The 25,758-nt window shown below is 45.9% G+C and overlaps 1 protein-coding gene across 1 annotated transcript in view; it reads left to right on the plus strand.

Moving 5' to 3' along the window:
- The window catches only part of PDHX (pyruvate dehydrogenase complex component X), a 142,216-nt gene that overhangs the window by 39,968 nt on the left and 76,490 nt on the right, over positions 1-25,758 (plus strand). Inside the window, exon 4 of the mRNA XM_030200791.1 lies at positions 8,973-9,073. Within this exon, the coding sequence (XP_030056651.1) occupies positions 8,973-9,073 (101 nt within the window). The remainder of the gene's footprint in view (positions 1-8,972; positions 9,074-25,758) is intronic.

The raw sequence follows: 25,758 nt of genomic DNA on the forward strand, positions 1-25,758 counted from the left end.
GGAAAAAGCACAATTTGAAGTGTCTATATATAAATGCTTGAAGCCTAAAATATAAGATGGGAGAGTTGGAGTATATAACACTAAATGAAGAGGTAGAAATAATAGTCATCTCAGAGACCTAGTATCAATGGAATAGTGTGTTATCAGGGTACAAATTATATCGCAATGATAGAGTGGATCAAATTGGAGGGGGGTTGCGCTATATGTTAAAGAGAGAATTGAGCAAACAAGATAAGCATTCTATATGAAACAGCAGCATGTATTCCTTGTTGATAGAAATTCCATGTGTGAAGGTAAACAGTATACTGGTAGGGCTATACAACCATCTGCCAGGACAGAACGAGCAGACAGATGAAAAATGTTTACAAAAATAAGGAAAGCTGGCAAATTGGGCAACATTATAATAATTGGTGATTTTCAATTACCCCAATATTGACTGAATAAATGTTACATCAGTGAGCGCTAGGGAGGTAAAATTCCTAGATATAATAAATGACTGCTTCTTGGAGCAACTGGTCCAAGAACAGACAAGAGGGAGGGCTATTTTAAATCTAGTCTTTAGTGGTATGCAGGACTTAGTTCAAGAGGTAACGGTGTTGGGTCTGCTAGGAAACTGATCATAACATGATCAAATCTGACTTAATAACTGGGGTGCAGTCACTAAAGAAATTAATATAGCATTTAATTTTCAAAAGGGCAACTATGACAAAATGAGGAAAAAGGTTAAAAATAAGCTAAAAGTATCGGCCGCAAAGGTTAGGACTTTAAATCAGGCATAGATGTTGTTTAAAATACCATCGTGGAAGCCCAGACCAGATGCATTCCACTTATTAGCAAAGGTGCAAAGAAGTGCAAGTGATGGCCAGCATGGTTAATAGGTGAAGTGAAAGAGGCTGTTGGTGCCAAGAGAACATCCTTCAAAGAATGGAAAAGGGATCCGAATGAAGAAAATAAGAAACGACATAAGCTAGATGCAAAACACTGATAAAGAAGACTAAGAGAGAATATGAAGGAAAACTTGCCGCAGAGACAAAAACTCATAGTAGCACCTTTTTCAGGTACATCAGAAGTAGAAAGCGTGTGAGGGAATCTGTGGGACCGTTAGATCATGAAGGTGCACAAGGGGCATTCAGGGAGGGCAAAGCCATAGCGGAGAGATTGAATGAATTCTTTGTTTCGGTCTTTACGGAACAAGATGTAAGAAATCTACCTGTACCAGAAATGGCTTTCAAGGGTAAAGATGCAGAGGAATGAAAGAAATCTTGGTGAGCCTGGAAGATGTACTGAGCTAAATCAACAAGTTAGAGTGATATATCACCTGGACCAGAAGGCATACACACCAAGGTTCTGAAAGAACTCAGACATGAAATTGCTGATCTGCTGATAGTGGTCTGTAACCTGTCATTAAAATCGTCCATAGTACCTGAAGATTGTGATAAAAGCAGTTAGTGTAGCTGAGTTTCTCCGAGGACAAGCAGGCTGCTTGTTCTCACTGATGGGTGACGTCCACGGCAGCCCCTCCAATTGGAAACTTCACTAGCAAAGGCCTTTGCTAGCTCTCGCGCGCCCATGCGCACCGCGCATGCGCGGCCATCTTCCCGCCCGAACCGGCTCGTGTTCGTCAGTCTTCTTTTGTCCGCGCTCGGGACGGTCGTGTTTTGCCGCCGTTTCGTGCCCCTCAAGTTGATCCTCGCGCGTTTTCGCTAAAATAAAAAAAAGAGGAGAGACCTTTCGGTCTTGTCCCTTCCCGTGTGTCCACCTTTTCCCCCAGCGTAAGTTTCCTTTCGCTTTCGGGATTGGCCTTTTTGGCCTCGGTACGGGTTTTCTCTCCTTATTTTTGGTGCCTTTCGTCATCATCGGGTACCGGGACCTCCACTGTTGCTGATGTCGTCGGACGGTGGTGCTTCGACTGGAGTGCAGGTGAGGGCTGTCCATTCCCGTGCTGGTGGCGGTGAGCCTTCGGGTGGGTCTCCTCCTGCCCTGAGGGCTCCTGCAGTATAGCCCCCCCGAGACCGACCTTATTCGGCCTCGGCCCCGAGGAAGAGACGGTTGGATTCTACGTCCTCCTCATCGGTACCGGGAAGCTCCGGTGACATGCTTCGTTTGAAGAAATCAAAGAAGCATTGACACCGGTCTCCTTCCCGCCTCGGTACCAAGAGCTCTGGGTCGCCGAGGGAGTCGGCACCCAGTAGGCATCGGCACCGGGAGGATCGCTCACCCTCTGTTCAGGAGGTGTCGATGCGCTCCACCTTGGACAGCCTGGAACCGCCTCCACGCCCAGAACAGACTCTGACCTCGACGCCTGCATAGACTTCCCAGTCTTTCTCCACAGCCGCTCTGCACGAGAGTCTCCGGGCCGTTCTTCCAGAGATTCTGGGAGAGCTGTTGCGCCCTTCTCCTCCGGCACCGGGGGTGCTTGCGCCACCGGTACCGTCGAGCGAGGCGATGGCTGGCCCTTTGCCCGGGGTGAGGTCTCCGACATTGGTACCGCTTGCGGTACCGGCTGCGTCCGCCTCCCAGGAAGACTCCCCGACGACGTCGGTGGAGGGAGCTTCGCCGGTGCTGGCGAGGGAGTCTACCTCTCGACGCTCCCACCGTGTCCGTGTTTCCACGGAGTCGAGTCGGGCACGGCTTCAGACACAGGTTCATGAACTTGTGTCTGATACCGATGGTGAGGCCTCGTGGGAGGAGGAGGAGGACATCAGATATTTCTCTGATGAGGAGTCTGATGGCCTTCCTTATGCTCCCACTCCCTCTCCTGAAAGGCAGCTTTCTCCTCCCGAGAGTCTGTCTTTCGCGGCCTTTGTCCGGGAGATGTCTACGGCCATCCCCTTCCCGGTGGTTGTGGAGGATGAGCCCAGGGCTGAAATGTTTGAGCTCTTGGACTATCCTTCTCCACCTAAGGAAGCGTCCACAGTACCCATGCATCATGTCCTAAAAAAGACATTGCTGGCGAACTGGACCAAGCCTCTAACTAATCCCCACATTCCCAAGAAGATCGAATCCCAGTACAGGATCCATGGGGACCCAGAGCTGATGCGCACTCAGTTGCCTCACGACTCTGGTGTGGTGGATCTGACCCTAAAGAAGGCTAAGAGTTCTAGGGAGCATGCTTCGGCGCCCCCGGGCAAGGACTCTAGAACCTTAGACTCCTTTGGGAGGAAGGCCTACCATTCTTCTATGCTCGTAGCCAAGATTCAGTCCTACCAGCTGTACACGAGCATCCACATGCGGAACAATGTGAGGCAGTTGGCGGGCTTGGTGGACAAGCTCCCTTCTGAGCAAGCCAAGCCGTTTCAGGAGGTGGTCAGGCAGCTGAAGGCGTGCAGAAAATTCCTGGCCAGAGGGGTATATGATACCTTTGATGTTGCGTCCAGGGCCGCTGCTCAAGGTGTGGTGATGCGCAGACTCTCATGGCTGCGTGCCTCCGACCTGGAGAACAGAATCCAGCAGCGGATTGCGGACTCCCCTTGCCGAGCGGACAACATTTTTGGAGAAAAAGTCGAACAGGTGGTAGAACAGCTCCACCAGCGGGATAACGCTTTCGACAAATTCTCCCGCCGGCAGCCTTCAGCATCAACCTTTTCAGGTAGACGTTTTTATGGGGGAAGGAGGGCTGTTCCCTACTCTTCTGGTAAGCGTAGGTACAATCCTCCCTCTCGACAGCCTGCGGCCCAGGCTAAGCCCAGCGCGCTCGCTCTCGTCAGCAGCGTGCGCCTCAGCAAGGCCCCACAGCTCCCCAGCAAAAGCAGGGGGGCGAGCTTTTGACTGGCTCCAGCAGAGCATAGCAGATGTCAAAGCGTCCGTGCCGGACGATTTGCCGGTTGGGGGGAGGTTGAAAGTTTTTCACCAAAGGTGGCCTCTCATAACCTCCGACCAGTGGGTTTTCCAAATAGTCCGACAGGATACACCCTCAATTTGGCCGCCATGCGTCCAAATTGTCCACCGGGAGCTCAGTCCTTCAGCTTCCAGCACAAGCAGGTACTTGCAGAGGAACTCTCCGCCCTTCTCAGCGCCAATGCGGTTGAGCCCGTGCCACCGGGGCAAGAAGGGCTGGGATTCTATTCCAGGTACTTCCTTGTGGAAAAGAAAACGGGGGATGCGTCCCATCCTAGACCTAAGGGCCCTGAACAAATATCTGGTCAAGGAAAAGTTCAGGATGCTTTCCCTGGGCACCCTTCTTCCCATGGTTCAGCAACACGATTGGCTATGCTGTCTGGACTTAAAGGATGCTTATACACACATCCCGATACTGCCAGCTCACAGACAGTATCTTCGATTTCGTCTGGGATCACGTCACTTCCAGTACTGTGTGCTACCCTTTGGGCTCGCCTCTGTGCCCAGAGTGTTCACGAAGTGCCTAGCTGTGGTAGCAGCAGCGCTTCGCAGGCTCGGAGTGCACGTGTTCCCTTATCTCGACGATTGGCTGGTGAAGAACACTTCCAAGGCAGGAGCTCTACAGTCCAGGCAGATGACTATTCGACTCCTGGAGCTACTAGGGTTTGTGATAAATTACCCAAAGTCCCACCTTCTCCCAGTACAGAGACTCAAATTCATAGGAGCTCTGCTGGATTCTCGGACGGCTCGTGCCTATCTCCCGGAGACGAGGGCCAACAATCTGCTGTCCCTCGTCTCCCGGGTACAAGCGTCCCAGCAGATCACAGCTCGGCAGATGTTGAGATTGCTTGGCCACATGGCCTCCACAGTCCATGTGACTCCCATGGCTCGTCTTCACATGCGATCTGCTCAATGGACCCTAGCTTCCCAGTGGTTTCAGGCTGCTGGGGATCTAGAGGACGTGATCCACCTATCCACGAGTTTTCTCAAATCCCTTTGCTGGTGGATGATTTGGGCCAATTTGATTCTGGGACGCCCCTTCCAAATTCCTCAGCCACAAAAGGTGCTGACTACGGATGCGTCTCTCCTGGGGTGGGGAGCTCATGTCGATGGACTGCACAGCCAAGGAAGCTGGTCTCTCCAGGAACGCAATCTGCAGATCAATCTTCTGGAGTTACGAGTGGTCTGGAACACTCTGAAGGCTTTCAGAGATCGGCTGTCCCATCAAATTATCCAAATTCAGACAGACAACCAGGTTGCCATGTATTACATCAACAAGCAGGGGGGCACCGGATCTCGTCCCCTGTGTCAGGAAGCCGTCAGCATGTGGCTCTGGGCTCGCCGTTACGGCATGTGGCTCCAAGCCACATATCTGGCAGGTATAAACAACAGTCTGGCCGACAGGTTGAGCAGGATTATGCAACCTCACGAGTGGTTGCTCAATTCCGGAGTAGTGCACCAGATCTTCCAAGTGTGGGGCACCCCCTTGGTAGATCTCTTCGCATCTCGAGCCAACCACAAGGTCCCTCAGTTCTGTTCCAGACTTCAGGCCCACGGTTGACTGGCATCGGATGTCTTCCTCCTGGATTGGGGGGAAGGTCTGCTGTATGCTTATCCTCCAATACCTCTGGTGGGGAAGACTTTGTTGAAACTCAAACAAGACCGGGGCACCATGATTCTGATTGCTCCCTTTTGGCCGCGTCAGATCTGGTTCCCTCTTCTTCTGGAGTTGTCCTCCGAAGAACCGTGGAGATTGGAGTGTTTTCCGACCCTCATCACACAGGACGAAGGGGCGCTTCTGCATCCCAACCTCCAGTCTCTGGCTCTCATGGCCTGGATGTTGAGAGCGTAGACTTTGCCTCTTTGGGTCTGTCAGAGGGTGTCTCCCGCATCTTGCTTGCTTCCAGAAAAGATTCCACTAAGAGGAGTTACTTCTTTTTATGGAGGAGGTTTGCCGTCTGGTGTGACAGCAAGGCCTTAGATCCTCGCTCTTGTCCTACAGAGACCCTGCTTGACTACCTTCTGCACTTGTCTGAGTCTAGTCTCAAGACCAACTCTGTAAGGGTTCACCTTAGCGCAATCAGTGCATACCATTACCGTGTGGAAGGTAAGCCGATCTCAGGACAGTCTTTAGTTGTTCGCTTCATGAGAGGTTTGCTTTTGTCAAAGCCCCCCGTCAAACCTCCTACAGTGTCATGGGATCTCAATGTCGTTCTCACCCAGCTGATGAAACCTCCTTTTGAGCCACTGAACTCCTGCCATCTGAAGTACTTGACCTGGAAGGTCATTTTCTTGGTGGCAGTTACTTCAGCTCGTAGAGTCAGTGAGCTTCAGGCCCTGGTAGCCCAAGCCCCTTACACCAGATTTCATCATAATAGAGTAGTCCTCCGCACTCACCCTAAGTTCTTGCCAAAGGTTGTGTCGGAGTTCCATCTGAACCAGTCAATTGTCTTGCCAACATTTTTTCCCCGTCCTCATTCCTGCCCTGCTGAACGTCAGCTGCACACATTGGACTGCAAAAGAGCATTGGCCTTCTATCTGGAGCGGACACAGCCCAACAGACAGTCCGCCCAATTGTTTGTTTCTTTTGATCCCAACAGGAGGGGAGTGGCTGTGGGGAAACGCACTATATCCAATTGGCTAGCAGATTGCATTTCCTTCACTTACACCCAGGCTGGGCTGGCTCTTGAGGGTCATGTCACGGCTCACAATGTCAGAGCCATGGCTGCGTCAGTGGCCCACTTGAAGTCAGCCACTATTGAAGAGATCTGCAAAGCTGCGACGTGGTCATCTGTCCACACATTCACATCTCATTACTACCTGCAGCAGGATACCTGACGCGACAGTCGGTTCGGGCAGTCAGTGCTTCAGAATCTGTTTGGGGTTTAGAATCCAACTCCACCCCCCTAGGCCCATGTTTTATTCTGTTCCAGGCTACACTCTCTGTTAGTTGGATAAGTTTTTAGGTCAATCTCAGTTATGTCCTCGTCGTTGCGAGGCCCAGTTGACCATGTTTGTTGTTTTGAGTGAGCCTGGGGGCTATGGATACCCCATCAGTGAGAACAAGCAGCCTGCTTGTCCTCGGAGAAAGCGAATGCTACATACCTGTAGAAGGTATTCTCCGAGGACAGCAGACTGATTGTTCTCACAAACCCGCCCGCCTCCCCTTTGGAGTTGTGTCTTCCCTTGTCTTTGTCTTGCTACTTAAGGGACTGACGAACACGAGCCGTTCCGGCAGGAAGACAGCCGCGCATGCGCGGTGCGCATGGGCGCGCGAGAGCTAGCAAATGCCTTTGCTAGTGAAGTTTCCGATTGGAGGGGCTGCCGTGGACGTCACCCATCAGTGAGAACAATCAGCCTGCTGTCCTCGGAGAATACCTTCTACAGGTATGTAGCATTCGCTTTTAAAAAGGTTTAGACAAATTCCTGTAAGAAATGTCCATAAATGGTTATTAAGGTAGACCCAGTGCAATACACTGCTTATTCCTGAGTTGGTAACATGGTTTGGCCACTGTTGGAAACATGATATACTGGGCTAGATGGACCCTTGGTCTGAGCCAATATGTTAATTCTTATTTTCTTATGATTCTCCAGGCTTTTTACCAAGTACAATTACTATAGCTCCAAAGCTACATTTATTTTTTGTTACATTTGTACCCAGCGCTTTCCCACTCATGGCAGGCTCAATGCGGCTTACATGGGGCAATGGAGGGTTAAGTGACTTGCCCAGAGTCACAAGGAGCTGCCTGTGCCAGGAGTCGAACTCAGTTCCTCAGGACCAAAGTCCACCACCCTAACCACTAGGCCACTCCTCCACTCCAAGTAACACAAATGATATCATATACATGATAGTGATTCTCCTATAATAATATTAATTTACCACTGAAGTACTGCATCTTATCACATTTCCACCAAATATGTTTAAGAATAGCTTTTGAGAACACAGCCCTTTTATCTGGGCGTAGGCATATCAATTTATTTAACCTAGCAGGAGTAAGATCAAATTGATAATTTTGTATTTGCATCAATGTGCACAGTAGAATATTGTGTTTTTGAATATTGGACAAAGAGTTTTTAATAGTTTGACTTAACAATGTTGCTTTACAAAAACAAAAAAATTGTATTGTGGAGAATGACTTGATTGCTCCGTGACATGTGTTTGAGTCCAGATGAGGTTTCTGTTTCCCAAGCTAGGGATCCTTCAGAGACCGCATTTGGTCAATGAGTGGGTAGGGGAAGTGGGTCCTAAGTGAAGCCTAGTGGCTGAACCTAGGACCCAAGAGAACAAAATTCAGAGAGAATCGTGATCTGTGGCCCATTTTCTAACCACCACCGATGTAATGACTGGATTAAATGAGTTAAAAGGTTATAAAAAAAAGAAATGAACGTTCTATAGCCCAACGGAAACGAGGTTCAGTTGAATAAAAAGATCATTCACGTTTTCTTCCAAATAATTTAAAATTCTGCTGTAACCTTGTCTTTGCTTCCTGACAATTTAAAATTCTACTTTAACCTTGTCTGTGCTTCCTCAGTCCTCTGTGAAGCATCTGTTTACTGTGCTGAGGCCAGAGTGTGAGAGGTTTCCATTGTAATGACATTCAATAGCAGACTTCAGTTAGTATTCGGGTCACAAAAGAATTGTGATTCAGGGAGCTATTATCACATAGCAGCAGCGCTTGATCAGTTTAAGAAATGTGCTTTCTGTCGAGCTACCATTCATGTATACCTTACAGTTTCTGCCCAGTATTCCTTTTCAAATAGTTTGTTTTCATCTCATTGGTCACAGACTTGCTTGTCTCTTTAAAATGTCTGTTTTTTTTTTATGCCTGGTGTTACAGAGCAGTAGAGCAGAAACTACACTTTGATATTGTGCTGGTGTTTTCCAGCGTGTTGAATAGACTTGAATGATAACCCTTTGCAGGGCATGTGAGAAGACATGGCAGCTTTGAAAGGCAGTCACGTTTTTCACCATTTCCTGAGGGGAAAAAAAATAATTTCTTTTGTGCGATGTTTTTATTAGTGAGGACGTTACTGTATAATTATATATATATATGCTCATTCAAGTGTATCTTTGTTATTCCTAATGAGAGTGAAACTCATTGTGTCTTAGACGTAACATGCATCTTGTTTTCCAGGTGAAATGGTGAATGCTGGAGATGCACTGTGTGAGATTGAGACCGATAAAGCAGTGGTTACTATGGAATCCAGCGAGGATGGTGTACTGGCTAAAATAATGGTACGAGGGGAGGGGAGGGTTGGAGGAGCTGGAGAGAAGTGTCTGCTTGTTGAACTATGGTCACCACCACATAAAAGGTGAAAAGAGACTGGAATAGGAGCAACTAATGACTGAAATGACCAGTACTTTGCACCTTTGCCTTCCCAGTGCGCTAGCAAATGTTGTGTCCACTTTGTTTTCTCAGTTTTCTCTTTTGATTACAGGGATTGTATGGTGCATCTTATAAATACCTTAAATACTCTGAGTTTCAAACTTAGGGGAATGTTTACTATGGCCGCGTTAGTATTTTTAACGTGCCTTTAAGTTAAGGTGCGTTAAATGCACCTATACATTCCTATGGGCACATTAGCATTTAATGATCGTCAACCATTAACGTGTGTTAAAAACACTAACATGCCTTAGTAAACGTATCTCTTAGCATGACTTTCAGGAAAGAAAATCACCGTTCTTTGTTGGCCCTATCTGTCTGTCTCTGCAGCCTTTTTTTTTTTAATATACACCCCAGGGTGTGCCACATGAGGGAGCTGTACTGGGAACGAAAGCATCAACAGCTGTAGCTTTGGAGTCAGTGCCCAGCAGAACCAGGAAAGCACATGCACAAGAGTGCTGTGATGGACAGACACACTGGAGCTCTGATCCTGAAATTCGTTTTCGACCACATGGGGTCAACCAGCCTGCAGAGGGAGAGGTCAGCACACAAACCACAGTGACTCACTCCACTTGCCAGACTGACCTGCTCTAGCAGAAGCCACTGATTCACTAGCCACACTTGTTGCCAGAGAGAAAAAAAAGCCAGCAGGAAGCTGAGTGGCTGCTGGCTTGGGCCTCTGGACTCTCTACCATCCAGTGCGACCCAGTCAGTTGCCACATAGCTTCCAATTTTCTGGCAGGTTTTTGTCTTTCTGGCTTCCACGATGCTTAATGAGTCAGTGGCCACAGAAACGTTCCTGTGGTTGGATGCATGAGGTCAGTCCAACAAGTGGGGGTGAGTCACTGTAGCCCTAGTTTGTATGGACTTCCTGCTGTTATCCTCTCCCCCTCCCTTCTTATTTAGTCATTCTTCTCATGATTTTATAAACTTTTAATCATATCCCCTCTCAGATGGACAGGAAAAGGAAAGGGGTTGGGATCTGATATACCACTTTTCTGTGATTACAATTAAAGCGGTTTACATATTATGGGGGTCTTTTATGTAGGCACGCTGGCGCTTTTAGCACGCGTTAAAAATAGGCGTCCAGTGAACGCTAAAGACGCCCATAGGAATACATGGGCATCTTTAGCATTTAGCGTGTGCCTATTTTTAACGTACGCTAAAAACACCAGCGTGCCTACGTAAAAGATCCCCTATATACAGGTACTTATTTTGTACCTGAGGCAATGGAAGATTAAGTAACTTGTCCAGACTCACAAGGAGCTGCAGTGGGAATCAAACTCAGTTCCTCTGGTTCTCAAGACACTGCAGTAACCATATGGTTACTCTTCTGCTCTTTTCTAACTGAAGAGCACTAATACATTTAGCCTGTACATCAGGGAGGTTCTCCGTTCTCCTTTATCATTTTCATCACCCTTCTCTGATCCTTTTCGAGTTTCCCGCTTATTGTTTGAATGGGACCCACCAGAAGGGCACACAGTTCTCAAGGTGCATCAGAGATGCATACAGAGGCTTAATAATAATCTCAGTTGTGTTCTCCATCCCTTTTCAGATGTTCCCTAGCATTGTTTTTGCTTTTTTTATAGCCATGGCACAAAGAACTGAAAATGTCAGTATATTATTCATAATTACTCACCTTATTTCCCGATGGACCATTGGGAAATAAGGTGAGTCAACGAGGGGTCACGACCACAGTCGTGATACACTATGATTTAGAATAAAAACTGATCAGTTTGCATCAGGGGTAGAAATCTGTGCTCCTTGTGTAGTCTACGGGAGTCCACTGTGACTCGACACATCTGAATCTTGAGGGGTGTTTTCACCTTATATCCACCCTACTGCCCTTCCCCCCCCCCCCCCCCCCCCCCCCCCCAGTAATTTATCTTAATCATTGCAGTCATGGTCCTGGATGGGGGTGGGGGTCACCTTTCACCAGAGCTCTTTTTGGAGTTCTGAATATCACCCTTATGCAAGGTCTTGGACTTCACCCCCCCCCCCCCCCCCCCCTTCCTTCCCAAGTGTTGGGAACACTACATTATTCCTAGCCAATCAAGAAACAGAAGACCCAACTCTGGGATCAATCCATGAACCTTCAAAAGTACACAGCACTTTGCAACCTGAGAGCTGACCCTGCCAGTCTTTACATCTCTGCTGATGACATCCTAGTACGTAGTGTTTGATATTTTACAGAAGTGGTAGAAGAATGATCTCGCAGGATGAAAGATTTAGGCCTCTAGAATGTGCAGAACGTTTGAGAGAGAAAAAAATCATACCAAGAAAAAGAGAGACTGAAATAAGATGAACAAAGGGTCTGGTAGAGGGCCAAGAAACAGACCTGTTCAAACTTAGAGAAAAATAGCTAAGAATAGAGCTTGAAATAATTAACAGAACTGTATTTGAAGCAGTGTCATCTGGGACACCCGAGACTTGCAAAAATTGTAGAAGCTGGAAATTGAGAAGGGCTGATGGTGAATGAGAATCATGCTGGAAGTTGTCACTTGGATCATTTCCAGGTTTTCTCAAATGTGACTTGCCAGGGCATTGCCTAAGAAAAAGAGAAGCTGATGGAACTTTTTAGAAGAACAGGATCTGTTTAAAAGAATGGCATTGTTTTCTGTTTGTTTCAGCAGTAATGCAAGTTTTTCCATAGCTTTTAATAAATCCTTCTGGATGTGTTCTTTAAAAGTCTGGTAAATAATGCACCCGTGTCCTAATCTGAATTCATGTTGTTGTGTTGCTGCTCCTAATATCTTATCATCCAGATTCCCAAAGCAGGTCCCTCTGTGGACATTGTGCCAGGTTAATACATCTGAGATAAAAGCTGGGGGGAAGCTTGAACCTATTTCTTTTGGCATGGGTTCTTTAGTGTCCATTTTGGGAAACTTGCTGTTTGATTGGAGTAGTCCCATGTCAGTAGTTCTTCTCTTCAGTCCCCGTGCTTTCCAGACAGTGCTCGTTTTTACCAGATGACCAAAGGAAGGCAATTTGACTTAGACTGAATGTATGGAGATATACCTCATTCATATTTCTTGGAGTACCATAAAATTCAAACTTGTATGGGCTCATAAGGACTGGAGTTCTGACCTCTGTTGTAACTGTGAGATTTCTATTTGGCGTATTGTTCTGCCCTGTAATGCACAGTGTGCTGGTTTCTGCTCAAAGCTTTGTACATAAAACTTATTTTTGCACTGTGCACTCACAAAGCTCTGTTAAAGCTTAGCACTCCTCTTGTTCCTATGCTCCTCTTGCTCCTTCTGTTGCAAAGAGCCTATTACCTATCAGTAATTCGTATCTCTGACTGCAGAGTGACACAAAGGCCATTTAGTCTCCTATCTTATGTGTGCAGCACAATTTTTAGAAATGTAAATTAAGTGGTCACTTTGATTTTGCTATCATTTATGTTGCCAATTTCACTAAATGGTAAGGACTGTACAGATTATTGAGATCTCCATGGAGTACCTGAATTATTACTGTTCCTCCTAGGTCATAGTGCTTTCTGAAATATTTAGGGTTAGAACATGAATTAAAAGCTACAATTCAGAGAGATTTAAAATGCATTGGCAAATATGTAGAAAGAGGTATAGATAGGGAACTACAATCATTTGTCTATTAGCTTACCTGAACCTTTAGCATTTCAGTGGGTCCAAAAGGACCATCGGCACAGCAGCCAGTCACATAATCTGTCAACCTGGGACAGAGAAATATCCAGTGTACTTGAATGTAACTCACCTTGAGCTACTACTGAAAAAAAGGTGTGAGCAAAATAAATCCATCACTATCATACTTCAGAGAGAAAGACTGTGAATTAATGTATTTGGTGATGTTTGAAAAGGGCTCTGTCAGGGTAGATATAAATGAGAAAAATACATATTTTTAAAAGGAGATTCAAGGTTCCTTTAATATCTGGATGTCTGTTTTTTTTCCACAGTTTGTGTGTTTCTGTTTTATGTGTTCGGCAGTTGCTTCTTTGTACTTCCAACTAAATCAGAAAGAGGGCTGGTGCTGTAAACCTTCAATTCATAACTGCCTGAGAATTTTCCTCTTGTATCTCCCTTCTTCCCCCAACCCATTGCACTGACAGTCATGGGCAGGAGCCATGCATCCAGGATCCTTCTAGAATTTTGCAATCCTGAGCCCTGTATCTGGTCACTATAAATTGTGTGTAAAACAATGACCATTACTGCCTGCCCAGCACCTGAAAGGGTGTCTGCAGCATCCCCAGGCTTAGCCCACCCAGGGAGCACATCAAACGGGGACCTTCTGCATGGCAATACACAGACCTTGTCAGATAAGCTGTCGGCAATCCAAATATTTGGTATATATTCAAATATGAAGTTGCATCGTGCTGTAATGCTTGATATTTGTTTACAGTTTTAGGGTCCCAATTTAGGGCCCCTTTTGCTAAGCTGTGGTAAAAGGCTGTCTTTTTTTTTTTCTAAGAAATGGCCATGCAGTAAGGATTCCCATGCTAACCTGGCAGTATCCAGGCAGCGTGTAGCACTGCTCAGTTACCACCGGGTAAACACCGGCACTAGAAAAATAAAAAATATTTTTGTGGCGCTGGAAATGGCATTTGCTGGGGGTGGGAACTACCACCGCGCTGCTGCAGTAGGCCAGAGGTAGTTCTGGATTAGCGAGCGCTAAGCTCGCATAGGGCTTACCACCTATTAGTAAAAGACCCCCTTAGTAATGGCCTATGTAAAGAAGTGGGTTTTTTTGTTGTTGTTTTTTTACTTATAGTGTTAAGGGAAATTGATACGATTGGTTCAGTTTTCTTGTTATTATTCCATACCACAGAGAGACAAAGAAGGTCAAACTGCATGCTGAAATGACCCAATCTCCGTAAGAGCTTTTGGGCTTCAAAATAAATTAAGGGCATCTGTATATTCTGCATAGAAAAGAAACCTAGCTTTATTTTTATTACAGCATTTCACACCAAAGAGATGCAACATTTCCTATGAATGAGTGGTGGGTGTCTTCAGTCAGCAGTACATGGAGGAGTAGCCTAATTTTGAGGTGCACTGCTGCACCTTGTGATCTTGGCCAAGTCAAAACAACATAATATAAGAACATGAACGTTGCCATCATGGGACAGACCAAAGGACCATCAAGCCCAGCATCCTGTTTCCAACAGTGGCCAATCCAGGTCACAAATACCTGGCAAGATCTCAAAACAGTACAACACATTTTATTCTGCTTATCCTAGAAATAAGCAGTGGATTTTCCCTAAGTCCATCTTAATAATGGCTTATGGACTTCTTAGGAAGTTATCCAAACCTTTTTTAAACCCTACTAAGCTAGCTGCTTTTACCACATTTTTCTGGCAACGAATTCCAGAATTTAGTTACATGTTGAGTAAAAAAAATATTTTCTCTAATTTGTTTTAAATTTACTACTTGGTAGTTTCATTGTGTACCTCCAGTCATAATATTTTTGGGAACAGTAAACAAGCCATTCACATCTACTCGTTCCATTTCACTCATTATTTTATAGACCTCTATCATATCTACCCTTCTTTTCTCCAAGCTGAAGAGCTCTAGCCGCTTTAGCCTTTCCTCATAGGGAAATTGTCCCATCCCCTTTATCATTTTCGTCGCCCTTCTCTGGACCTTTTCTAATTCCACTATATCTTTTTTGAGATGCAGTGACCAGAATTGAACACAGTATTCGAGGTGCGGTCGCACCATGGAGTGATACAGAGTCAGTATAACGTCCTCATTTTTGTTTTCCATTCGTTTCCTAATAATACCTAACATTCTATTTGCTTTCTTAGCCACACACTGAGCAGAGGGTTTCAATGTATTTTCAACAATGACACCTAGATGCCTTTCCTGGTCGGTGACTCTTAACGTTGAACCTTGTATCATGGAGCTATAATTCGGATTCCTCGTTTACATATGCATCACTTTGCTCTGTTTACTAAGCCGTGCTGTAGGCGTGCACACTTTTTAGCACACGCTAATGCTAGAGACACCCATAGGAATATAAAGGGTGTCTCGGTGCGCACTAAAAAGTGTGCATGCCCACAGTGTGGCTTAGTAAACAGGACCATAAACATTATCTGCTATTTGAATACCCAGTCTCGTAAGGTCCTCTTGTAGTTTTTCACAGTCTTCTTGCAATTTAACAACTTTGGATAACTTTGTGTGATCAGCAAATTTAATTAACCTCACTAGTTACTCCCATCTCTAGATCATTTATAAGGATCCCTAAGTAAGTCGTTGGTGAGGCCCCACCTGGAATATTGTGTTCAGTTTTGGAGGCCGTATCTTGCTATGGATGTAAAAAGAATTGAAGCGGTGCAAAGAAAAGCTACAAGAATGGTACTGGATTTGCGTTACAAGACGTATGAGGAGAGACTTGCTGACCTGAACTTGTATGCCCTGGAGGAAAGGAGAAACACGTTCAAATATTTGAAAGGTATTAATCCGCAAACGAACCTTTTCCGTAGATGGGAAGGCGGTAGAGCTAGAGGACATGAAATGAGATTGAAGGGGGGCAGACTCAAGAAAAATGTCAAGAAGTATTTTTTCACGGAGAGAGTGGTGGATACTTGGAATGCCCTCCCGCGGGAGGTGATTGAGATGAAAACGGTAACGGAATTAAAAAATGCGTGTTATAAACATAAAGGAATCCTGTTCAGAAGGAATGTATCCTCAGAAGCTTAGCGGAGATTGGGTGGCAGAACCGGTGGTGGGAAGCGGGCCTAGTGCTGGGCAGACTTCTACGGTCTGTGCCCTGAAAGTGGCTGATACAAATCAAGGTCAGGTATACAGAAAAAGTAGCACATATGAGTTTATCTTGTTGGGCAGACTGGATGGACCATGCAGGTCTTTCTCTGCCGTCATCTACTATGTTACTATTCAGCTCATAATCGAAAGTGATCGCCAGCCATTTCCCGACACAAATTGGGAGATGGCCGGCGATCTCGGTAAAGCAGTGAAATCGGTATAATCAAAAGCTGCTTTTTTTGACAGCATCGCCGCTTTACCGTCGCCTCGCTGGCGAAAGTTCAAAGGGGCGTGTCGGCGGTGAAGCGAGGGCGGGACATGGGCGGGTATGGGCGAGGCTACCAGATAGCCGTCTTTCGCCGATAATGGAAAAAAAAAAAACGACGTTAAGCAGCATTTCGCCGGGTTTACTTGGTCCTTTTATTTTCACGACCAAGTCTCAAAAAGGTGCCCCAACTCACCAGATGACCACTGGAGGGAATGGGGGATGACCTCCCCATACTCCCCCAGTGGTCACTAACCCCCTCCCACCAAAAAAACCCCCACTTTAAACACTTTTTTTTTCCAGCCTGTATGCCAACCTCAAATGCCGTACCCACCTCCATGACAGCAGAATGTGTTCTGTCCTCCGACAGCCTTTTCCTGCTTGTGATGTGGCTCTGGGGTGAGTGTGACACCTTTTCTGTTATTTGCACTGCAGAGTCACATCAGCAATGCATTGTGAGTGTAGGTATTGGTAGTTGGTAGGCTCTGCTCCCATGGTGCTTTTCCCCCCTGCTTACTGGGTCAGAGTGTGCCCTGTTTTGTTTCCTGTTGTAGTCCATGCGGTAGTGGCCATTTTTGTAAGCCAGTTTTAGTTCCCTTTCCTGTGTTACCCATGTTAGAGAACGTAGTTCTTACCTTGAATGGTGCTGAAAGAGGGCATTGTACACCATTGTGCCAGCTCTGACCTACTGCTAATCTTAGTACCAGGGGACTCTTTGCCAGTGGGGGCACAACCTCTGATCTGCAGTTAACTGTGAGTAAACGTGCTTATTCAAATAAAGGACTTTTTCAAAGAGATTAGTCTTCAGGTGTGAACTGGTGTGCCAAAGTTATACAGCAGCAATAAGTCCTAGAGGCTGTATACAGGTCCCTGGAGCAGTTTTAGTGGGTGCAGTACATTTGTGGGTACTGGATTTGGGGGGGGGGGGGGGGGGGGGTTGGGGGGCTCAGCTCCCAAAGTAAGGGAGCTATGCACGTGGGAGCTTTTCTGAAGTCCACCGCAGTGACCCCTAGGGAGCCCGGTTGGTGTCCTGGCATGTCAGGGGGGCCAGTGCACTAAAAATGCTGGCTCCTTCCACGGCCAAATGTCTTGAATTTGGTAGGGGTTTGAGATGGCTGACATAACTTTCCATTATCGCTAAAAAATGACGCCGGCCATCTCAAACCCCGGCCAAATCCAAGGCATTTGGCTGGCCGGAACCGTATTATCAAAACAAAAGATGGCCTGCCATCTTTTTCGAAAATACGAGTCTGGCCAGCTGTTTGCGGCACTGCCAAAATACATCGCCGGCTATGTATTTCGCCGGCGCTGTTTGATTATTCCCCTCTATGTTACTATGTAAATACGTTAACCTTCAGGTAGGTACAGACTGTAGATTTTAAGTCCTCTGGGGTCAGGAAAATGTGGTGTACCTGAGTGTAACTAGTGAGAAAGGCATGAACAAAATGTGAAGCACTTTAATCCCTTCTGTGCAGATCAAGTCATAGTTAAAAAAAAAAAATCAGAAAGCAGTTCTAATGTATTTTTCATTTTTCTGCATGTAGAAAATTTACTACAACATTCTAGCCATTAAAGATTGATTATACCTAAAAAAAAATGTGCATTTTCTATTTAACATACTGCTGGACAGTGTTTTTATCTTTCACTCTTACTTAGTTGAGGGTGTGCCTAAAAATGCATTAAGCTGAGAAGTGTAGATGATTCAGTAAATACTAAAGCCTTTTTTAGTTTTTAATGTTTAGTTTTTAAACATATGTATGGCCATACATATTATCGGACACCTAGAAGTTAAAACTGCATTTGTAAGTTTATTAGAATCTGCTATAGTGGGCCTTTTGCAAAGACACACTAGCGTTTTTAGTGCAAGCTAAAAATAAGTGTACACTAAACTCTAGAGACACCTATATATATTCCTATGGGCATCTCTAGAGTTTAATGAGCACTAAAAACGCTACCGCACCTATGTAAAAGACCCTCTTATGGACAGATGATCGAAAGCCATGTGCTGTTCCAAACAGTGCTCTAAAATTAGCTCTGGAACAGCATGGGGCTTTACTGCCCTTATGATCAGAGATAATAGCATTTAAATGTAGGCACGCTGTTATCGCTGATCATAGGGTAAAGTGTGGGAGGATTATGCCTGAGCATGCGCTCAGGCACAGTTCTCCTCACTTGTTTAACAGGTCTGGACTGTCAAAAGCCCAGACCTGTTAAACACAGGGCCTTGAAGGTCCATTGGACCACCAGACTCCAACAGCATGGCCCTGGTGGCCTAATACTCCCACTTCAAGCCAGTCGACACAGGGGCTGGAGGTCCGGTGGACCTCCAGTCCCCCCGACCCCCCCCCCCCCCCCGACACAAGTTCAGGGGGGCTGGAGATCCAGTGGGTCTCCAGCCCCCCCTAATCCACCTTAGCATCCGCTCAAATAGAGCTCTGATAGCCCAGTGGGCCCGAGATCAAGCCCTCCCCCCCCGACCTGGTGATCTAGTGGCCCCTTCCCCACCCTCTACCTTTGTTGGAGGAGGGAGGTGGCCTCCCTCCTGTTCCACCGGTGCTGCCTTGAAAATGGCAGTGTCCAGCCCTGCCCAGTGCATCCTGGGATGCACTGAGCAGGGCTTCACATTGGAAGAGGAAGGAGGTCACCTCCCTCCTCCAACAAAGGTAGGGGGTGGGGAAGAGGGCTGCTAGACCACCAGTTCGGGGGAAGGTTAATTTGCAGGGCTCTATTTGAGGGGATGCTAGTGGGGGGGTTAGTGGTGCTGGAGACCCACTGGATCTCCAGCCCCCCCCCGACCTAATTTCCCTAGCACCAGAAATGCTGCGCACTGGGGGTGGGACTACCTCTGGTGCCTGCGTTGGGCCAACAGTAGTTGTGGATTGCCGTGTGGTAAGCCCATGGTGGGCTTACCACTGCTTAGTAAAAGGGCCCCTATATTCTTAATCAGGCCTAACCATAAGAACTTTGTTTTATCCTGATTAAGCTTTAGACAAAAACGAATAGTTCACTGATCTATAACTTGTACGCATTTCTATATGCCCCTCAGCATTTCTTCATGATCTTGTAATATCTGCATAAACAAACAAAAATAACTTTAATCTGTCAAGCGCTTTACCCAATGGTTATAACAGTAAGTTAAATAAAATGGTTGAGAGGGGTGAACCCTTCACCACTATTAAATGGTTTGTTTTGGCTGAGGCCTGACCCTGTGTTCACATAAATCTTTCATTTTCTGAAAGGCCTCACCTCTGGAAGTGTTGCTGCTGCTTGAATCCTGTAGAGGTGGGTTGTAAATGTCTCCCAGAATTGATAACATTTCTCTGTCCAATACTGGGTAATGTATTTTAAATCAGACTGACACCATCAGCAGGTCAGTGGCAGCTATTCATCAGCTCCTCGATGCTGCGAAAAGCAGACAATTGATAGACTCATTATATCAGCATGGGCTGCATACATTTCTATTTCCATCCTAATGTGGAAAATGCATATGTCATGCATCGCTGTGGCAGGTGCTTTGAATAGGTTAGACTTGGGGAAGTTGTAGAAGGGAGTTAAAATTGCAGTTCTTTTAAAAAAATAAAATCTCTGGTATTTTCTTGCAGATCATTTTATTTGGTCAGCATAAATAATTACATTTAACTTAGGGCTTCTTATGTCTGTTTTATTATCTATTTTTCAAAGAGAATCAGTGTGGAACATAAGGGCTAGATTCAGAAAATGGCTCTGAAAAATAGGCGCCTGGAAAAATCAGTGCTTAGTGCTATTATATAAAGGACGATCCAGGATGATTGCCCTTTATAATGTAGTGCCTAGCAGGAATTCCTTATCTCAGCTTTGGGCATGAAGACTTATGCCAGCAGAAATCTGGTATAAATCCTGGCACACAAGTTGGGTGTAGATTCCCACAATTCTATAATACTGCAAACATCTTTTGATAATGCCCCGATCCATCCCCCCCCCCCCCCCCTTTTAGGTTGCATGCTATGGGATTTGGGCACCCAGGCTTATAGAATTGCATGAAATCAGATGCGCACACAACCCCTAATTAACACAGTAACAGTAACCTTCAGTTAGAATATAAGAATAGCCATACTGGATCAATCTAGCCCACTATCCTGCTTCCAACAGTGGCCAATCCAGGTCACAAGTATCTCTCAGAAACCCAATTAGTAACACCATTTCATTCTTTCAGTCCCAGGGCAAGCAGTGGCTTCCCCCATGTCCATCTCGTCCAAGAACTTATCCAGACCCATGGGCGTAGTTTGACTGTTTTATTCGGGGAGGGGGGGCAAAAGATGGGGTGGGACATATTAGTATATTCATTTGCATATATATATATATATATACACACACACACAAATGAATATGCTAATAGGAAGGAAGGGGGAAAGAGCTGGCTTTTTTTGGGAATAACCATAATGAATATGTATGAGATATCTCATACATATTCATTATGGTTATTCCCAAAAAAGCCAGCTCTTTCTCCCTTCCTTCCTTCTTTCCTTCTTATCCAGAACTCCCTCTTCCTCTCCAGTAGTGTTTCCCCACCCCCTTTCCCATACCATGCCAGTGTAGACCTATGTTCCTGTACCCGCGCCGCCGAACGCCTCTGGCAGAAATCTCGGGCCCTTGCTGATTTCTTACACTTTAAGTTCATGCTGACCTCCTTCCAATCTGCTCTTTTACGCGCCAAACATGATTATTATATCCAACTGACTAACTCTCTTGGCTCTAACCCTCGACTTCTGTTCACCACATTGAACTCTCTCCTCAAGGTACCCCCTCCCCCAACTCCCCCTTCATTATCTCCTCAGACCCTTGCTGAATTCTTTCACGACAAGGTTCAAAAGATAAACCTTGCTTTCTCTACCTCACCAGCTCTCCCTCCACTAGTCCGTTCCCCTCTCTCTCCTTCCCCTCATTCCCTTTCCTCCTTTCCTGAAGTTACTATTGAGGAAACTACACTTCTCCTTTCTTCCTCAAAATGTACCACCTGTTCCTCTGATCCCATTCCCACCCACCTTCTTAATGCCATCTCTCCTACTCTTATTCCTTTTATCTGTCACATTCTCAACCTCTCACTTTCCACTGTGACTGTCCCCTGCTGCCTTTAAACATGCTGTGGTCACACCTCTCCTTAAGAAGCCTTCACTCGACCCTACTTGTCCCTCTAATTACCGACCCATCTCCATCCTTCCCTTTCTCTCCAAATTACTTGAGCGTGCTGTTCACCACCGCTGCCTTGATTTTCTCTCCTCACATGCTATTCTTGACCCACTACAATCTGGTTTTCGCCCTCTCCACTCAACCGAAACTGCGCTTACTAAAGTCTCCAATGACCTATTACTGGCTAAATCCAGAGGTCAATATTCCATCCTCATTCTTGATCTTTCCGCTGCTTTTGACACTGTCGATCACAGCATACTTCTCGATATCCTGTCCTCACTTGGATTCCAGGGCTCTGTCCTTTCCTGGTTCTCTTCCTACCTCTCCCTTCACACCTTTAGTGTTCACTCTGGTGGAGCCTCTTCTACTTCTATCCCTCTGCCTGTCGGCGTACCTCAGGGTTCTGTTCTTGGTCCCCTCCTCTTTTCTATCTACACTTCTTCCCTTGGTTCATTAATCTCATCCCATGGCTTTTCCTACCATCTCTATGCTGATGACTCCCAAATCTACCTTTCTACCCCTGATATCTCACCTTGCATCCAAACCAAAGTTTCAGCGTGCTTGTCTGACATTGCTGTCTGGATGTCTCAACGCCACCTGAAATTAAATATGACCAAAACCAAGCTTCTCATTTTCCCTCCCAAACCCACCTCCCCGCTCCCCCAGTTTTCTATTTCTGTTGATGGCTCTCTCATTCGCCCTGTCTCCTCAGCTCGAAACATTGGGGTTATCTTTGACTCTTCTCTCTCCTTCTCTGCTCATATCCAGCAGATCGCCAAGACCTATCGTTTCTTTCTTTACAACATCCGTAAAATCCGCCCCTTTCTTTCTGAGCAATCTACCAAAACCCTCATCCACACCCTTGTCACCTCTCGTTTGGACTACTGCAATCTGCTTCTTGCTGGCCTCCCACTTAGTCACCTCTCCCCTCTCCAGTCGGTTCAAAACTCTGCTGCCTGTCTCGTCTTCCGCCAGGGTCGCTTTACTCATACTACCCCTCTCCTCAAGTCGCTTCACTGGCTCCCTATCCGTTTTCGCATCCTGTTCAAACTTCTTCTACTAACCTATAAATGTACTCACTCTGCTGCTCCCCAGTATCTCTCCACACTCGTCCTTCCCTACACCCCTTCCCGTGCACTCCGTTCCCTGGATAAATCCTTCTTATCTGTTCCCTTCTCCGCTACTGCCAACTCCAGACTTCGCTCCTTCTGTCTTGCTGCGCCCTATGCCTGGAATAGACTTCCTGAGCCCCTACGTCTTGCCCCATCCTTGACCATCTTTAAATCTAGATTGAAAGCCCACCTCTTTAACATTGCTTTTGACTCGTAACCACTTGTATCCACTCGCCTCCACCTACCCTCCTCTCCTCTTTCCTCTACACATTAATTGATTTGTTTGCTTTATTTTTTGTCTACTAGATTGTAAAAGCAGGGACTGTCTTTCTTCTATGTTTGTGCAGCGCTGCGTACGCTTTGTAGCGCTATAGAAATGCTAAATAGTAGTAGTAGTAGTAGAAATGCATAAGCTCTATATGTAGATTCTTCAAGAGGTAGTGTGTCATGATTTAGGCTCTACACCATTTCTGATGTTTTGGTGCCACCTCAGTACGGCCAACACACAATCTCTCCACTGCAAAACACTATATACAAACTTGTGCAAAAACACACTCATAACCTTACCAAACCATGACAGGACGAGCTACAACCTTATGCGTGGAAAGGCAGCACTGTAATTACACCGGGCTCTAAAACACCAGTACACAACCTAGTGAAAAAACAAAACAAAAAGGGCTGCAAATACTACACGCTAGCAGAATACTGCACCTTGATCACACATGAAAAACACATGACACAACACACAACAGATATGACACAAGAAACTAGAAATAAAAAAAATATGAAGGCAAAATACTGAACTGGAAAGTTACCTCAAAAAGTCAGACTCAGCATGCAGCAATACTAGAAAAATTGGAACTTACATGCAAAATATCACATCACATATGCACATTTCCAAAAACTGATATATTCCAATTAATAAATTCTGAATAAAATACTTTTTTCTACCTTTGTTGTCTCATCATTTAGTTTTTCTTTTCGCTTTGGTCCCAGTGTCTTCTGTTTTATGCAGTGTCTTCTTTCCATTTGATATTTTTTCTCTCACCATGTCCACCATCCTTCCTTTGTCCTTATGCATCCTGTCTACCATCTGTAGCCCTGTCCCTATCCTTCCTCCAGTTTCAGCATCTGCCCTCAGTGTTCCAGCCCTTAAATTCAGCAGTTTCCCCTTCATCCATATCCAACATTTCTCCTCACTCCCCTCCCCTCCATCCATGTGCATCTACTTCCTCTGTCTTCCTGTCCCTCCATCCATGTCCAGCATTTCTCCTCTCTCCCTTCCCCTCCATCTGTGTGCATCTCCTTCCTTTGTCTTTCCTTCCCTCCATACTTGTCCAACATTTCTCCTTTCTTCCCGGCATCCATGTCCAGCATTTCTCCTCGCTCCCCTCCCCTACATCCTTGTGCATCTCCTTCCTGACTTTCCTCCCCCCCATCCACCATATCCAGCAACTCTCCATTCTCCCCTGACCTCTCCTCCATCCACCCATATCCAGCAAATTTCCTCTCTCCCCTACCCCTCCATTCATCCATCCGTGTCCAGCAATTCTCTCTCCCCTGCCCTCTCCTACATCCATCCATATCCAGCAAATTTGCTCTCTCTCCTGCCCCCTCCATGCATCCATGTCCAGCAATTCTCCTCTCTCCCCTGCCCTCCCCTCCATCCATCCATGTCCAGCGATCTCTCCCCCTTCCCTCCCATCCATGTTCAGCGATTCTCCCTGCCCTTCCTCAGCTCCCCAACTGCCCTCCTCTCTGTTCTTTCCTGCCCCCCCCCCACGCTTTTAACCCTTTTATTTTCAGTCGCAGTGACTTCATTGAAGAAGGCAGCATAGTGGGCTTGTTCAGCTTCTCCCTTCCTTCACTCAGTGTCCTGCCTTCTGTGATGATGTATTTCCTGTTTCTCCAGGGCGGGACATTGTGTGAGGGAAGGGAGAAGCTGGAGGCGAGCCCGCTATGTTGTCTTCTTCACTGCCGTCGCTGCGATTGAAAATAAAAGGGATAAATGTGGCGGGGGGGGGGGGGGAAGGAACGGAGAGAAGGTCTGTCGGTCGGGGAGCTGAGGGCGGGAAGGAGGGACCGTCCGAGAGCGGCCTGCAGCGTTGCGCCGGCCCTTTGTTTAGGGAGGGCAATGCCCCCCAAACTACACCCATGTCCATACTTTTTTTTAAACCCAGATATGCTGTATCAATTGGTGCCAATTTAGGTCAATAATTGAATATTAGGGTCCAATTGTTGATGTTATTTGGCTCAATCAGTTAGACTGCCTGTGTATATCGGGATCACACCCAGCTTTGGGCACAGGTAATTAGGTACCCTATATAGAATTCGGGGGCAAATGGCAAAGGTCTGGACATTCACATTTCTCCAAGTATTTTACAAAAGACTCTGCTGAACACTAATTAGATTCACTTCTTCTCATGGAAAACCTGTTCAGCATGTTTTTGCTCGTAGATCACAGAGTTTCTCTGAGTGTATTGCTATGTCTTGTATTTCCTTAATCATCAAACAACAGAAACTCTGTTCAGATTTAACTCGTTGCCTGATTTTTATTCCTATGTTCTAACAACTGAATTCCTGAGGTAGTGCATTAGTATTTTGTTTTCATTTTTTTAAATAAAAAAACCTTACAGTTGAGCTATGAAGAGACATGCTGAAAGACATCTTTTCACTCCAGCTGTCTAGAATCGCACAGCGATTGGACTTTTTCCATCCTTGGTGTTTAAAAATGGTACAAGGAGGTGGTGTGGTGTTTGGTGTCTTCAGAAGAGTTGAGTTTGTACACAGAGTAAGAGGTGTGTCGGTCAGGATGGTGATCTGATTGGATGAACACCGCTTGCATTTAAAATTCCTTGAGGGACAGGGCTTGTGAGTGAGTTTGCCTTGGTAACTGTTTTGTGTTAATAAACTTTGGCTTATCCACACTTTCTTGGGATTGAAATATGCAGTAAATCTTTGAGATCTTTCTCATGTTCACAGGCTTCTTAAATGCACTTTTTTTTTTTTTCTAATGTCTTGACAATATTTTTATATTTTTGTTTTTATCATGTTTAATTAAAATAAAGTTAATTTGCTAACATAAAACTTCAGTGATGTATGTGAACTGTCTCTGTGGGGCAGTATAAACAAGCTAATGAGGAGCCCTTCTAAACAAACCTAGGAAAAATCATTTGCTTGGTGTGTGCACTGCAGTTGCTGGTCCCGGATTCCTCTTTTTTTTTTTTTTTTTTAGAGACTCCGAGTCTGTGGCTTCCCCC

Source organism: Microcaecilia unicolor, chromosome 4 (assembly GCF_901765095.1).
Source record: "Microcaecilia unicolor chromosome 4, aMicUni1.1, whole genome shotgun sequence".
NCBI lineage: Eukaryota > Metazoa > Chordata > Amphibia > Gymnophiona > Siphonopidae > Microcaecilia > Microcaecilia unicolor.